General features: G+C 40.3%; 1 protein-coding gene across 1 annotated transcript; it reads right to left on the reverse strand.

The window, feature by feature from the left end:
• Nucleotides 1–3,866: 3,866 nt before the first annotated feature.
• On the reverse strand, nt 3,867–13,065 carry LOC139961744 (uncharacterized). The gene is made up of 9 exons (XM_071961184.1): nt 12,174–13,065; nt 9,805–9,930; nt 9,194–9,246; nt 8,479–8,623; nt 7,911–8,030; nt 6,324–7,050; nt 5,884–6,018; nt 5,090–5,339; nt 3,867–4,556 (listed from the first exon to the last, which is right to left on the reverse strand). Exons 1-9 carry the CDS (start codon nt 12,345–12,347, stop codon nt 4,043–4,045), a joined length of 2,244 nt encoding a protein of 747 aa, XP_071817285.1. The 5' UTR covers nt 12,348–13,065; the 3' UTR covers nt 3,867–4,042.
• Between the last annotated feature and the right edge of the window lie 4,053 nt (nt 13,066–17,118).

Below are 17,118 nucleotides of genomic sequence, written 5' to 3' on the forward strand. Positions count from 1 at the left end.
AAGAATGTTGTTTGCATATTCAGTAGTCTTGTCTTATTAGAAGTTAGCAGCTTCAACCATGTTTTTTAAAAAGACACACAAAGTTTCTTCTGAGTACATTACAATCAGGCGCGTATCCAGGGGGGGCGTTGAGGGCGCGCGCCCCCCCGGGTAAGAAGAAGAAGAAGAGAGAAAAAAAGAGAGAAGAAGAAAGGGAAAAGGAGGGGGAAAAGTAGGAGGAAGGAGAGAAAGGATGGAAAAAGAAAAAGGAGAAAAAGGAGGGAACAGAAGAAATCGCCAAGACACCGGGAAGAGAAAGAGGAACAGTGCACTGATCCCTATTATATACACAGGGTAGCCAGTGACGGATCGAGAAGGGGCGTCCGCCTCAGCCCACCCTTTACACCGACAACTCCATTTTTGACGTTTCCATTTTCCTCTCTCACTAATATTTACATATACTTTATATAGTATATCATGGCGCGTGTTTGTGCATGGACGCCTTAAACAATTGTAAAATTGTGCTATGAAACCAATTGTGGCTGGTCTTGAACTCGGCCTAGTCGTCTGGGAACATGACGCATTTCGGTATTAGCCCAGGATCTATATTTGAACTGCACTAGACATGTCCTTCGATGCAACACTGTCATCCAAATGATAAAATGTTATACAACGGAAACCGAATGCTAATTGTAACCCCACCCCTAGTACCGTAACTCATACAATGAATCTAAAAATAAAAACTAAAAATTCCGCATGCGATTTGAGAATTGAGCACATTTCCTGCTAATATCATGTAGTGGATCCAAAGGTGTATCATTGCCGGCGGGGGGGGGGGGGGGGTGTGGGGGGGGGGGGTGTGGGGGGGGGCAGACGCACACATCACTTCTTGAGATTGTTCCCACCTGCATGAAAACGCGCGCCCCTCAACCCTTCGCCCACCCCTCTTCCCGATGAGTTACGAAACCAGACCCATCGTATACAAAAGTCTACTTGGATTATTTGTCCCCTGATTTTATTCTGCAGATGCCCATGCATTTCCCCAAACTAAAGTTCTAAGCCATGAGATCTAAAACTTAAGGATGTTTGGGAGCATCATTGGGTCTGGGAAGTGTTATTTCCGGTGATCTAGGAGGTGTATTTGCCAAAAATTTCTTGTACGCTACGCGCGAACCCATGGTCGCGCTCCGCTTAGATAGTATCAGAGAACAGTCACGCGTCCCCAACATTATCCACGACTGATCTGCGCCCATGCACCGATAAATTAACTGTGACTGAATTTTCGAAATTTCCCTGACCAACATTCCTAAACAATCTTCCATCTTCTCGTGCAATTTTGACCGGTCTGTTAGGGGTTGAAGGAGGTTTTTCTGTATTGGCTGTCCATGGATAAAATTTTGTGCAACATTATGGGTACGTTCTGAAGTGAATTCATTTCACGAGAAGTGTGACTTCTCAAATTCTGAACGAATAATGGGCTTAAAACCTTGAAAAGTGGGGCTGACGGGTATTGTGGGCCGTGAGGTAGAATCACCTACAAAAGCAATGATCCACAGGAGATGCGACGAGGTCGAACATGATGTGTGACTGGTGACAATCTTCATAAAGGTTATGGATGGAAATAAAAATATTGGGAAAATACTTGATTAACTCAGGCAATAGTTAACATCTAGTTGGTCATTTTCAAGCCCGAGATTTGCCATTTCCAGTGATCTGGGGGGTGTCAAAACCAGAACTTTTCTTGTACGCTGCGCGCCAACCGATGGTGGCGGTCCGCTTAGATAGCCATTCGCGCCCCCCGGGTTAGAAAATCCTGGAAACGCCCCTGAAAGGAGACAACAGCATAAAACGGCAAACAACATAAAAGTAAACAACATAATACATGGCCCTTTCGGCGTTCCATAGTCAACATTGTTCTTTGAGCAGCGACTGTTTGAACATGTACTATAAGCAGTATACTATAAACTGAAAAGAACCAATCATGAACAGTATATTGTTTTTTAATAGGCAAATCATATCTTATACCGGATAATATGTTATTTGTGAATGTATGTTATTTCGTTGTTTGGTGCCCAGGTTCTTTCCTGGGTGACTAAATCGCTCTCGGCCTTTTGCCTAACATCATGCATGTGTAGAATCTGTGTCTACGGGAATCTGCCCAATTTGCATAAAACGTATAACGTATACCCTCGCCTCTGTTTTGTACTTCATGATATCACGTGACAATAAATGCTGCGTATACCCCGCTTCAGGAATGCGGCGAACGTGATATGACGTAAAGTTATAGAAAAGAACCAATCACGAAAAAGCAATCGTTTTTTAATGAGTTAAACATAAGTTATGCCGGATAATTTGTGATTTGTGATGGTATTTTCATTTCATTTATTTTTTCCATTTCCTCACAATGTTTATATAATAAAAAGACGGTGAAGACAATACCATGCAAAGAAAATAATAAGTAATAAATCATATAAAAGAAAAATAATGGAAATTACGGAGTGTATGTTATTTTAGAATTCGAACACTTATTGTGAATGTAGTTAAAAACCTTCCCAAATAGTCGAATTGACTATCTGGATGAAGGTTTACTTATATTAAGCTATTTTTTTGTGAAAGTACTGGGAGACTTTGAATATCATGAGTACAGTATAGCATTATTTTCTATTTCTGGGGGAATCGTTCGCTCTTTGGTTTTTCGTGGCCAGGTGCTTATCTGGGTGACTTTTTTTAAAGAGTATCGCGATACACACATGGCGATGATCACACAGTCACAATCTCGTTTTGTTGTTTTGTTGCATTTGGCCAATATAATAGCTTACCAACATATACTACACATGACCAGAAGGTTTCAAAACTTAACTTAAGGACACTCTTTTCAGCACCTTGTGAGAGTTTTAGAATCAGTAATTATTTGCAAGGTATCAGCATATGATTGTGATAATGTTTCAAATTCATAGGTTTGCATAGTGACAGCATGATAAGGAAGTACTCACGGAACTTTGGTTCATCAAAGTAACATTTTCCCTCATATTTCATGCAGTCCCTTAAGTTTAACTTAAAGCAAACTCCCTATAGAAACCATCTTGACAGTAGCCGAAATTTAAACTATTATATATACCAGTTAGATATATTGCAACATTATAGCTTTACCAATTTCAGGGTGGTAACTTGCTAAAATGGTTCAAGTGATTCCATGTCATTGAGAATTGTTGAATTAGGAAACAGATGTCTCAATTTGGGGAAATGAACTTGAGAGTGGTTGTAGTTCATAGTGACAAATAGCTGACTTTGTAGCATATTAGATGACAATACTGATGACATATAGGCTATAAGGCCAGTTTTAGAGGTGTTCAATATGAAGAGAAAATTTGGCAACGGTGGTCTCCCCCCTCTCTCACCCCCTCTCTCTCTGCCCTGAAAACAATTGTGTGCATATGCTCATGGATTCGTCTTAATAAACGCCTCAGTTTAAAACCTGTTTTCATATGGAAGAAGGGTCCTCTAAATGTCTAACAGATGAATGGATGAATGTACCTTGACTCATCATAGGGTCAATGTCCTCGTTTTATCAATTCGATACATCCAAAGATAATTAATTCGACCATACCTTAGTAACTACTGAATTGGGCCTACTACATTGTCCTCTGAAATAAATATAGGCGTGCCGCTATTTTGTCTGCAAGTGGTGTGCGCCTCTACGTGCATTGTAGATTTACTTTTCCTTTAATTATTATAAAGTTAGGTCAAGAGCGCATTGGTAGTAATAGAAGGGGATGAAGCCGCACTAATTCGTGAGAGAACAAATACAAGAAAAAACAAAAATCAAGAAACGACATAATTTTTATTCATTTATTTATAGCAGACTGATACCAAAAAATGTTGGTTCATAAATTTTTGGTTCATAAATTTTTGGTAAATAAATTTTTGGTAAATAAAGTTTTGGTAAATAAATTTTTGGTAAATAAATTTTTGGTAAATAAATTTTTGGTAAATAAATTTTACAGAAAAAAATTAATTAATAAGTTTTAGGTTTTGGAAAAAAATAAAAAATGTAACATGACACTCAATTAAAAAAATTATTTTTAAACAATGTAAGAGAAAGGAAAAGCAATGTTTCTTCGAGGTTCGGGTAGAAGAGACCGTTTGGAAGATTTCCGGTACCAGTTAGTTGTTCGGTTATCTCGATGTGAAGATCGCAATGATTCAATGGCATGTTGATGTTGACGGTTTCGGCGATGTCGTCGCCAATTTCAGCGAAACATTCAGAGACGGCAGGAGTGGGCTCGTCCAGTTGGATGTTAGCGGCGTCACCATTGGCCAGTGTTGCCTCAGTGATGGCGACGGCAGACTGAGGCAAGCTGATGGAGGAAGCAGTGGATGAGGATGTAAGGCTGACGGAGGAGGCTGAAGAGGACGAGAGACTGTGAGATGAGAAGTCGGCTGATGTAAGAGAACTGTCATAATCGTCTGATAGGTAAGTCAATAGTGTCTCATTGCTGCTCATCTCCGATCCAGAGGCACTGCTGACGTCACCGTCATGGAGTAGAGATGTTATGTAGCTCGCACTTATGGTGGATCTGTATACAAGGAAAAGTACAAACATTTGTAAAAAAAAAAAGTATATTTTGTTAGGCGCAGAATCAATTAAGAAAACACGTTCAGTGGCATCTGATACACAGAAGGAGGAAAAACGAGGAATGAGGGATTATTTCCAACACGAAATGCTTTTATTTCAACACTTTTCCTGCTCACTAACTACTGCAACATGCACAATTACAGAAATTAGGTGACAAACAACCCCTTCCTTACCCCCCCCCCAACCCCAACCCACACAAGAGCAAACTTCAGGCTTCCCAAGTTAAAACTATAATGGGTCTTGACGAATATCGACAGCTTGGTCCCGACTGTCGATTTATAGGGGTTTTTATGAGACTTCTTTATACGAGCAGTGTGTCGTCGGCTTTAGTGTGGTTGGTATCTTGAATATATAATATATTAATTTAGTGAGCCAATGATTTGATGTGACTCTATACCTATTTAGGAACCTTTGGGTTTAACCCTCCCCACCCTGTTTGCATCCCTTCATCGTGCCGTCACATTTCTATATTACCTCGGTGTCTTCTTGCCATACTCGCTGAGAGTGACGTCACGTTCCGACAGACATCTGACCAACATATCATCACTGTCTTTCGATTTCATCAGGTGACTGAGCCAACCCTCAGAAGCAGACTTTTTGAGAAAGACCTTCATCCTGCATGTAAAGTCTACACCAGTTGACGAAGATGAATTTCGCAGTGTAAGCAGGGGAGTGACAAATATCTCGGTTTCTTCGGTGTCGGTGTCGCCGGTTATGTCGGTGTCTACCAAATTTAAAATAAAAATTGTTTCCATTTTATAACTGCAAAACGGCATGTGGAAACTAGGATGGACTATAAGTAGTAAAAGTAATTCAGAAACTATCAAAAGTTCTATCGCGGTATCAGTACTATCAGCCTTATTTATTAACTTTTGACATTATATCACGCCATCTCATTATTTAACTTCATGAATGAGCTCATTTACATAAAATCAACAAGCAAATTCTCGCAGTTAGGTTGACCTATGTGGAAGGTCGTAACCACTTTATTTAGTAGGCTCACCATAATTCCAGGGGTGGATCCAATATTTTGAAATGGAGTGGTTGTGGCACTGAGGTCGTTGAAGCCGACTGCCATGCATGGGGTGGTGTGTGGCCTTCCCAAGATAAAATATCGTTGAAGACGAGAAATATAAATGTACTATAAATTAGGTCAACATGCCTACCTAGGGTTCTAATAACTACTCTAAATTATTTGTGTGGGTCGATGGGTCCATGGATCCGCGCCTGAATTATTCCTGTTAGTTTAATGTTGTTAATAATCTTACCAAAGTCAACGGAGGCAGTGTTGTTAGTTGCAGAAACGACCACATCATTGCAAGAAACTCGTCCAGATGGTTGAGAGCAGTCCCTGGTTGCAATTAGTTTGAAGCAGAGTAGCAGGCTTATGATGGGCATTAAACCTGAAGAAAGACGAAAGAAGTATTTCAATGTCAGCATGGCCATCTTCCTTAGAGGCTATAAACACGTGACGATGGAGACTTGGCCAATTTCCTATGAATGAACGATGACCAGCTCCTTCTCCACGTATCATTAGGTTAATTTCACTCCATCTCTAAACCGAGATGGAATAATACCAAACCATGTACTCACGTCATATAAAGTGTCTTCCTTCTTTCACCAATAACAGGATGCCCCCACCCCCTCCCCGACCTCTCCTTCAATAAAAAGAAACCTCTTTGTATCTGAATGTAAGAAATAAACCTACCAATGACAGTGTTGGCGAGAGCAGACAGTAGGATGGTTCTGTTGATGTTATAGAGGGCGTCCTTCAGTTGATAAGTCTCCATGTCAGGTTCAATACTAGTAACTGTTGACAAAGTCGTATTCCATCGATGATAAATTGATTTCTCGATTGGAATCCGGTCGAAATAACAGAAGCTATGAACGAAAGCCGACAACTCATCGACATGAATGGTAATCATATCAACAAAGGATAACCACAAGTCTACCCATGGTGCCAATATGTGAGCGATGTATTTGATGGTAGATACATATAGGTCAAAGGCATAAATGACGTAACAGAGACGATCCTTCAAGGTGTAATAACCATCGACGATAGCTGACCACTTCGTTTTGTGTAACTCGAGATTCGCCAGTAAACGTTGGACTTGGAGATCAACTTCTCGACTGATTGTAGCGATGCAGCCGCCTATGACGTGCATGAGATTGTCTAACATGTAGTTGACAGATGCCCCCATCGTATTGCGAATCAACACAGCCAGAATCTTGGTCTGTTCCCGAATCTCATTTGGTAACTCAGCTAGCGGGATCTTGTTTCCACTTCCAAATTCGATGGATATTGAAAGGAAGATCGACTCTTGGGAGTTGAATGCAACAGCTTTTCGGTCACGTGGGATGGACTCTGGGTCGTTCAGTGTTCCTTGAGAAGAGCTTAGAGTGCACTGCGTCGACTGATTCCGTGATTGTGCAAACTGTTAAGTAGAGAGAGGTTTTAAAATGTTTTTTTGAGAAGCTGTTGATTATAAAGCATAATATTATTATATATAGTGCTTATTAAACTTGCTTTATCTGAATATGTATGTCAAGTAATATGGTGAGCTTATTAGGCTATACAAAGCAACGACATGCATGGTTGTTTCGGATACGGGAGCTGGCCGACATCAATATAGCACTGAGATTTCTCGTCAAAGTAATTCGGGTCGTCAGGGATATCGTTGGTCGGTGACTGGGTGAGAACCAAGTACTCCTTTGAGTCAGCCTGAATAGCGATTACTAAAAATCTAGCGTAGAGAACCCTCCCATTAATCAATTCCAAGATATGTTAGGCCTATACTGACAAATGTACTCATATTGTCTCTTCTTTCAGAAAGATCTTGCGAACTTCGGCAATCCTACCCTCCCAAACCCACCCCGCCCCTATTCCCGACATGTCCCATGTCCGTATTGTAGACTATAGTCATAAGGGAGTGAAAGAGTTATTTCAAAACAACTAATTGTACCATTGTACGGTATCTTAATCCAATAGATACAGGGAAGATATCAGCGCCATGTTACCAGTAAGAAGTTAACCGGTTCACTGTTTTCACTTAATAATTTGAAGTCCACAGGTCTTCGCTTCAACTTAACTCTCCGGTTCCGATTGAGCTGTTTCAACATATCACCTGCTGTCCCCCGCCCCCCTCCCCTCCCCATCATCCCCTCGTACCAGATATTCTTACCTCTTTTGTCAGTAGTCTATTAAAATGAAATGTAAAGAAAAGGAAAAGAAAAGAACATGTAGTACAATTTGCAGGTCTGAGTATTAAATATTATAACATATTTCCACTCTCACTGTTATTTGTCTATATTCGTTGTCATCAACAGCCATCTCTGGAATTAGGAGAAACTGATTGGTCCTGAAGAAGTCTTCACCAAGTGGTGGCCGTGGACGCATTCGCACCGAAGTAAGTATCTAAAAATGGATATTGTTATAGAAGAAATGTCACGAGAAAAGCACTATTGAGCCATATCAAGCCTGACCATCCTAAATCATGAATTTGGTCATGTGACTATCACGTGTGTAATGGCCATAGTGCAGTACATCTTCTTTTTTTTAGTAGGTATGTATGTATAGGAACTGTACAGATATTTACAAATAAAAGGGATATAACATATTAGCAGTAAATACATAAAGTGTATTATACTTCAATTTGATCGATATTTAGAATCATTTCTGTGGAAATTTTAGGAGTTTATGAATAAAATAAAACAGAATTAGAACAAAAGAAAATTAAGAATTTCATCAAATAACAAATAACAGTTCTTTTTACTGGTATATGAAACTATTTTGACTGACCTCACCATTCGTTGTTATGGGATATTACCTTCAATTTGTATCGGGTCGCACAACCCAAACCTACCTCAGCTTGTTTTACAGTCCTAAATTTGTGTTTCAAATCTAGTTGAGCAAAAACGTCCAGAGCACCAGCGTCGGGTAGGTCAATGGTCAAGCGGAGGTCAAAGGATTGATTCAGGAATGGCTGTTCAAACTCATAAAGAGAATACCTGATGGAAAACAAAGAGAAAGAATTAAAGCAAGAAATTGAATAACAGAAACGAAAATGAAGAATATGACAGACTGGCAAAAATTTCTATTTTTCTAAAATAAAAATATAAGCTGATAAATTGATATTTTTTTGGTAAGGGCCGGCATATGATGTATCGAACATAGCGATATGTCTTTTCTTGAAATGATGGCCTATCCATTGCGAATTCATGCCAGTAAATACAGTAAGGGTTCCGGGTCAGTGTTGAGGAATGAAGGAGAGTTTCTTGGATAGAATCGTAATCGACAGGTAAGAACATTGCCAAGACTACATTTAAATAATAAAATTTGTATAAAATCTATTTTAAGTGCAAGAGCAGTTCATTTGTTATTGTAGATAATTTTAAAAATGTTAGCCCAAATTCGATATCAATCTTAAACGGCTCTTATAGTGTTCGTGATTGAAGGGGTATGAAGAGGCGGGGTGGGTGGGGGGGGTGGGATGGGCAAAGCAAACCACAGTAATGTCTCAGGTGTACTGCAACTATTGCACTATAAGCACATACTCATACTCTTAACTTTATACGTACCACAGATCATGCCGGAAATCAAAATCCGAATTTATTCTGTTGTTGACCGCCATCTACCAAAATACAATGAATCATATACGCTATTTGTCACGAATATCAAGGATGATAACCACATTTACTAAGTCCCAGCCCCATCCCCTTACCGAAATGTTAAGAAATATACGAACTGTTGGTTACAATCTTAGGATTTGGTGAAGTGGACTGGCGAGAGGTCGACCTCTCGAGGGAAGTTGAATAAGGGGGAAAGAAAGATGAAGGGACCAACAATGTAATACGAGCAACAACAAAAAAGTCACAGTGCTAATAATGACCAAGAAATTGAGTGATTGAACATAACATAAAGTCCATTAAGCAACACCCCCCGCCCCTTCACACCCGCGCTCTACCAGAGCGCGCTAGCTCACCCTCCATCCAGAAATTTCTTAAGGAACTATAATTTTTTGCATTTATATATAAATCCTAAAATAGCGCAGTGCTGCTAAAATATAATACATATGAAAAGCATAGAGATTATATATATTACAAGGGAGATAGACTTTTGTAAAGTTATATAGATGTATAACAGTTTGGCTTCATAGAGACGATTGAAAGAGTATCAGATAAAGACCTACCGATGTTGGTCTGGTGGGATACTCAACAAGAGATAGAACATTGTCAAAGGAGAGAGCCAGAGGTCGAGGAGGGGAACATGTCTTACGAGGATCGTTGCAACATCTCACATTCGTAAGGTCCAAGGCCTGATGTCAGAAAATTAATGACTTAGTAAGTGAGTAAAAGAATGAAGTGAATAGAACAATGGATGCATATATGGATGAATCAAAGGAAGGAAGGAAGGATGGATGTACCTATCAATGAACGGGAAATGAACACAAAAACCGATGAATGGACGAAGGAAGTAATGCAATGAAGTAATGGCCTGGAATCAGAAAATGAATAAATGAGTGAGGGAATGAGTGAAAGAATTAAGTGAATAAAACAATGGATGTATATATGGATGAATCGAAGGAAGGAAGGAAGGATGGATGTACCTATCAATGAACGGGAAATGAACACACAAACCGATGAATGAACGAAGGAAGTAATGCAATAAAGTATAATGGCCTGGTATCAGAAAATGAATGAATGAGCGAGGGAATGAGTGAAAGAATGAAGTGAATAAAACAATGGATGTATATATGGATGAATCGAAGGAAGGAAGGATGGATGTACCTATCAATGAACGGGAAATGAACACACAAACCGATGAATGAACGAAGGAAGTAATGCAATAAAGTAATGGCCTGGTATCAGAAAATGAATGAATGAGTGAGGGAATGAGTGAAAGAATTAAGTGAATAAAACAATGGATGTATATATGGATGAATCGAAGGAAGGATGGATGTATGTATCTATAAATGAACGCACAAACCGATGAATCAACGAGGTAAGCAATGAAAAATATAAAGTAATGGCCTCAGTGGTGTCAGAAAATGAATGAATGAGTGAGTAAGTGAATGAATGAATGAATGAGTCTGTAAGTCAGTGAGTAAAGAAGTGAGGGAGTGAATGAATGAATGAATGAATGAAAGAAAGAATGAATAAAGATATATGGATGAAGAGAAGAAGGATGGATGAATAAATGAACAGACAAACGAACGAACGAACGTTATTAACCTTAAAGTGAGTATATACACAAGAATAAAATCAAGCTATATCCCCTCCTCATCCTCCTTCTACGCCCGCCCGCCCGCCCCCCTTCCCCTCCCCTTTCACCACACAGTCACAACGGATGGCGCCAATGAACCAAGTTGGACTTTTTACTTAAAATGGCATATAGGCGTTTTGCACGGTTACCCACTGATTCAAGATACGATATTCAAGAGAAACATATTTAAGTTGATAGCCATAATACAAACACGTGGTACCATTTGCACTCATAGATGGCCTTATCATTCGTTCCCATCTATACTCTTAAAGAACCCCAACCCACATTACCTCTCCCCTCCCCAAACCAACACACGCTCATCTTCATGCAATATACAAACAACTGTTGCAAACGTATTCAAAAATGTTGATAAAATTTAAGAAAATAATTATGGATGACTTACTCATTGTATACAATTACTTCCATGCTTGTTTGTGTAACATTATCAATCGATAGTTCATCAACTTTCCTTAAATTGTTTGCATATTCTTGAACTAAATGTATAAGCGTAGAACGTAATATATAAAAGTATGGCCTCAAAATGATATCGTGTTAAAAGTCTTCTAAAGCTTTCAAAAGATACTTTTTTTGGAAGGGAGTGGGGGTGGGGTGGGGTGGGGCCGGGGGTAGGGTTCTGACCTTCAAAATTACTCCCAGAAATCAAAATAGCATTTCAGACTTAATTGTTTCATTAAGTTGACGGGACATGTTATAATAGTAAATGCAAAATGCTTTCTTGAACAGTTAAAGTTTGTACCTTATTGACTATATCTTGACCATCTAGCATATTTGGGGGAAATACTGATAACATAATGAGTTCGAAATAAGTTGTGTATATCTAACTATATATCTCTAAGGCTCTATCTTTAGTAAGGCACAGGAGGAGTCACTCATGTTTGGAACGCCAAAAGAATAAAAAAAGGCAATCATGATTATGATATTTATAAATCCAGGATTATAGTATATACAAATACAACGATAACATAACAGTATACATGATACTTATATGATAATGTTTATTGCGAACAGTAAATAAAGAGATTATGCAAATGAACAACATCAAATGTATCAATATTCAGGGCACTGCCTGACTTACCTTATGTTACCTACTTAGGCTAAAATACGGGTGAAAAGGACCTTAACTTATACAAACAACATGAATAACATGCACTTCAACATGTGTAAGCTGAAAACAATTGTAAATTTATCTTGCAGAGCAGGCGCCTCCCGTCCCCTCCCAACAGGAGCTAACCTTCTGTGCATGCAAACATTGACCGGAAGTTGAATTACTCTCACCTTGTGGAGGTTACTGGTTGCGTTCAACGATGGTTTCAACTCGAGACGAATCCTAATCCCATCCGGAGTGACACGTAAACACACGTCAGGGACAGTTATGGCAGCAGAACCTCGCGGTCCCACCGCCAATAACAGGAGGAAGATCGCTCCAAGGATTGAAGTGAAGCGAATCATTCAAGGAATTGATCCAATAGAAGTAAGCTTTAGTAGCGTAGATTGCAATGCGATGCGTATTAATGCTGAACTAGTCAACTAATGATATAGCGGTTGCTGTGTTATCGAGGAATAATGTATCCAGGTACAACATATTTCGTCACACAGCCCAGTTGACCAATCAAATTGCATATTAAACAAACTTGCGTGATATGCGCGTTAAATGTTTTGTGTAAGTCGCTAAGTTACCAGGACATATGACGCAAAAAGCTCACGTGTTATACGAACTAGCATTAACCAGAATTTATTTCGTCTTCCCTAGTAATATACAAGGCGTTACATTATATGTCGAGCGCGTGCATTATATAGCAATGACCTGCGCACCGGCAACTCTTTACGCGTATACGTCCCTTTCACTGTTATATACTGCACACAATACTTGTGCATATGGTTACCGCATGCAGATATCGGCGCTATGAGAGAAGTTTAAGTCTGTACAACTAGCTCGGTGCTCTAAAGTATTATGTTGGCTTAACGAAACCAACCAAACACCTTGGTCATCGATAGTCGCACATAGAAGATTGAGATTTTTCGGTCATGTAGCAAGACTCCAAGAGGACGCTCCAGCAAAGGCTGCTCTAAGAGAAGCACTGAGACATACTGCTAAACCAGTTGGAAGGCCCGTGACTACCTTGCTTGGAAAAATAAAGTCGCAATTCAAGGACATTAATATTAACAGCTTCGAGCAGTGGCGTAGCTACGGGGGGGCCTGGGGGGGGGGGGCCGAGCCCCCCCATGAAATCGGCTGGCCCCCCCACTGGCCCCCCCCCCACTGGGAATGGGGTAAAAAAAAAACACTCATCAGTGCGATTCGCTAATATTTTTTGTTCAATAATTTGGGAAATAGAGTTACACAATTTTCTCGTCTGCATCTGGCAGAATAAGAATAATACAATATCTGTAGTGATCATGAGAATGGTCACACAGCATGGCATTGCAATGGTCGATGCGACGATTGCGACCATACACCACGAACCTTGTTGTGCTGCGTGATAGCGATATCTGCTGAAAATATGTTCAGTGCTTCCACCTAGCGCAACAATCTATCAAAAGATTGGCTCCGTTTGTTCTGAGCCGAGGTATCAGGTATTCATGGGTGGCGATCATGGGGGGGGGGACGGGGGGGACATGTCCCCCCAATATTTTAGGTGGGGGATATAGTATCTTATATTCCCCCCCAATATTTGGTGGCATAGTTTTTTTTAAGCATATGTTTTGTATTTTTTATGATATCGCTAGTAATTTCAAAATAGAAAATGCTTAGATGCAACTTACAAGGCCTGGGAAGTGCCATTTCCAGCGATCTGGGAGGCATTTTCGGCCAAAATTTTCTTTTGCGCTTCGCGCCAACTCATGGTGGCGCTACACTTAGAAAGTCTGGGTACAAGCTTTGCCCCTCCCTTGGCAAATTCCTCGCAAAGCGCCTGTCTAACCGTGTCACAATTTGTTACTATATATGACCGAAAGTAGTTTTTACTTTTTTTCTCTCGAAATGAATAGCTAGACGGACCGCATCCGTAATGAAATTTGGTTTGCATCTTGTGTATGAGTGTAAGTACGTACAATCATACATAGGATCCACATCGATATGGGTTCACTGGGTTTCCATTTGGCCTGTTTCCTACAAGATTTCTAACCGCAGGTGCGTAGCCAAGGGAGGGGGGGGGGTGAAGGGGTGGAGACCGCCCCCCCTCGAGCATATTTTTTTGGTATTTTCTATGATATCGAAGTTTTATAGTAGCCGTTATAAGAGGTTTTAATATTTGTACACCAATAATTTAACTGTGTCTGAAATTTCGAAAATTCCTTGACCAACATTCTTCATCATAGTATACTTCCCCCTACACTCGTACAATTTTGACCGGTCTGTTAGTGGTTGAGGGGGGGGGGGTTTCTATATTGGTTGTCCATAGATGAAATTTAGTGCAACATTATGGGTATGTTTTGAAGTGAATTTATTATTCAAATTCTGAACAAATAATGGGCTTAAAACCTTGACAAGTGGGGCTGACGGGTATTGTGGGGCGTTACGTAGAATTACCTACAAATGCAATGAGGTCGAACATGATGTGTGACTGGTGACAATCTTAACAAAAGGTTATGAATGAAAAAAAAAAAACTATTAGGAAAAACTTGGTTCTCAGGCAAAAGTGTACATCTGGTTGGTCATTTTCAAGCCCGAGAAGTGCCATTTCCGGTCATCTGGGGGGCTATCAAAACCAGAAATTTTCTTGTACGCTGCGCGCCAACCAATGGTGGCGCTCCGCTTTGACAGTAATTCGCCTGCATCCAAGCAGATGTCCCCCCCCCTTAATATTTGAAACAGATCGCCGCCCATGCAGGTATTCATATATTGCCTCGAGTCAAATGAATATATGTCATTGAATATTCAACAAATTTTTTATGCCCACGAAACTGTCGAAACAGGATTTTCCACTACTGGTAGAGATATAAAATATTGGGAATTCTGAAATTCCTGCAAATGATGCCAACTTCCCTCAAGTTAAAAGTCTGGTTGAGTTGGCAAGGCCAGTCAGCATGAAAGAGAAAAAACTTTTTTTGCATTTCTGTCACCAAAGTTGCACATCTTTTTTGGTTGCTATTTTGCCTCACAGGTGCCATCTCCTGCGATCTGGGGGGTGCTGAAAATCTCAAATTTTCTCTGTACGCTCCGCGCCAACCATGGTGGCGCTCCGCTTAGATAGTAACCTCCGGCCCCCCCACTAGAAAGAACAGCCCCCCATGGCCCCCCCACTCAAAAAATCCTAGCTACGCCACTGGCTTCGAGGAAGCAATAAACCTTGCGCAAGATCGTAAAACGTGGCGGAGGTTAATCACAGCATCCAAGCAGATGTCCCCCCCCCCTTAATATTTGAAACAGATCGCCGCCCATGCAGGTATTCATATATTGCCTCGAGTCAAATGAATATATGTCATTGAATATTCCACAAAACAAATTTTTTATGGCCACGAAACTGTCGAAACAGGATTTTCCACTACTGGTAGAGATATAAAATATTGGGAATTCTGAAATTCCTGCAAATGATGCCAACTTCCCTCAAGTTAAAAGTCTGGTTGAGTTGGCAAGGCCAGTCAGCATGAAAGAGAAAAAACTTTTTTTGCATTTCTGTCACCAAAGTTGCACATCTTTTTTGGTTGCTATTTTGCCTCACAGGTGCCATCTCCTGCGATCTGGGGGGTGCTGAAAATCTCAAATTTTCTCTGTACGCTTCGCGCCAACCATGGTGGCGCTCCGCTTAGATAGTAACCTCCGGCCCCCCCACTAGAAAGAACAGCCCCCCCATGGCCCCCCCCCACTCAAAAAATCCTAGCTACGCCACTGGCTTCGAGGAAGCAATAAACCTTGCGCAAGATCGTAAAACGTGGCGGAGGTTAATCACTGAGCATGTCGAATAGACGAGACTCAACTTACTACTACTACTAAGGCCCGGTCACACTATACCGATTTTTTATCGGAATACTATCCGATTTTCCCGGAGGAATCGAAACAGCCTGTTTTTCGTTCGGGTCTTCTAGCCACAGTGATAAAGGACCTGATTTGCTATCTGTTGAGCCATTCCGATGTGGAATAGCCTTCTCCTAACTTTTGATATTGACTCCGTTTCCTTTTATCGGATAGCTTTCCGATTTCTCTTCCGATTTTTATCGTTTTTTGATGTGACGTCACTTCAGAATGTAGTCCGTTCCAGAACCCCTCAGATTTGGAGTAGGTATTCGAATATTCCACTACATTCATTACATTCACTACCACAAACCTCACTCTTCGGCCTAAAATCGGAAATATCGGACCGTATTCCGATAAAATATCGCTGTAGTGTGACCGGGCCTTTACACATGCATCGTTACGTCATTAGGTCATGCATATGCATGATAGGGCCTAATTACTATATACGTAGGGTGGATGTGGGAGGGGAGAATATCATAAGTAGTTCTAAACTCTATACAAAGTCAATCTCAAAATCGGAAACGAAATCAGTGTGGTTTATGACACCCATTGACTAGTGGACGTAAGAAGGATAGAGGAAGAATAATGACAACAAAAACACTTCTAAACCGGTGACCCTCCATTTTGTTTTACACTGGACGGTCGTATATCAGTTTAGAATGAAGTAAAATCCTTGCCCAAAGTATTTTATCCGGGGATGTCATAAACTATTTTCTTCATTAGACTTCATGTAGAAGAAAACAGGTCCAGTAGTAATATTGAAATAAACCCGTTATAAGTTCCTCCCCACGTTAAAGTGACCGTGTAGCGCTCTGTCTAAATAATTCCAGTTTAATATCATTTCACGAGGCTTTTCAGAGTACTGCAGAGTGCGGTAGTCTTTTGCTTTTTGGACATGTACACAATAACTACAAATACGTCCAGCACATTTTTTTCTTCTTCAAAAGTAACAGTGACAATTCTGAATGTTCCTGTCCGTTGTAAATACATTTACAACCATACTATAGTCGCAGTCTGGAGTCTGGGTAAAAGTTTCTCGGAGGTAGAAGAAATATTGCCTTCTTTGAATTTTGTTATGAACACTAAACTACTCTGCAGCTGAATAGAACTGTCTGACTGGATTTTTAAGTATCGTGATGAACTTAGGAATCCGGACTCATCTTTTTTATATATCCTATTTGGAAAATGGTAAGTGGTTGAACAAAAATGTGAAACTCCCTGACCGTCGGGTCTTTTTGGTGAAAGTAACATGGTGGGTCGAACCTT

The sequence above is a fragment of the Apostichopus japonicus genome, chromosome 20, assembly GCF_037975245.1.
Source record: "Apostichopus japonicus isolate 1M-3 chromosome 20, ASM3797524v1, whole genome shotgun sequence".
Lineage (NCBI taxonomy): Eukaryota > Metazoa > Echinodermata > Holothuroidea > Aspidochirotida > Stichopodidae > Apostichopus > Apostichopus japonicus.

Coding starts and splice junctions, on each gene's coding strand:
- LOC139961744 (XM_071961184.1), bottom strand. CDS start 12,347: ATGATTCGCTTCACTTCAATCCTTGGAGCGATCTTCCTCCTGTTATTG. Junction 9,247..9,804: donor ATCCCACCAGACCAACATCG/GTAGGTCTTTAT, acceptor GTATTTTGGTAG/ATGGCGGTCAACAACAGAAT. Junction 8,624..9,193: donor GATTTCCGGCATGATCTGTG/GTACGTATAAAG, acceptor GTTTTCCATCAG/GTATTCTCTTTATGAGTTTG.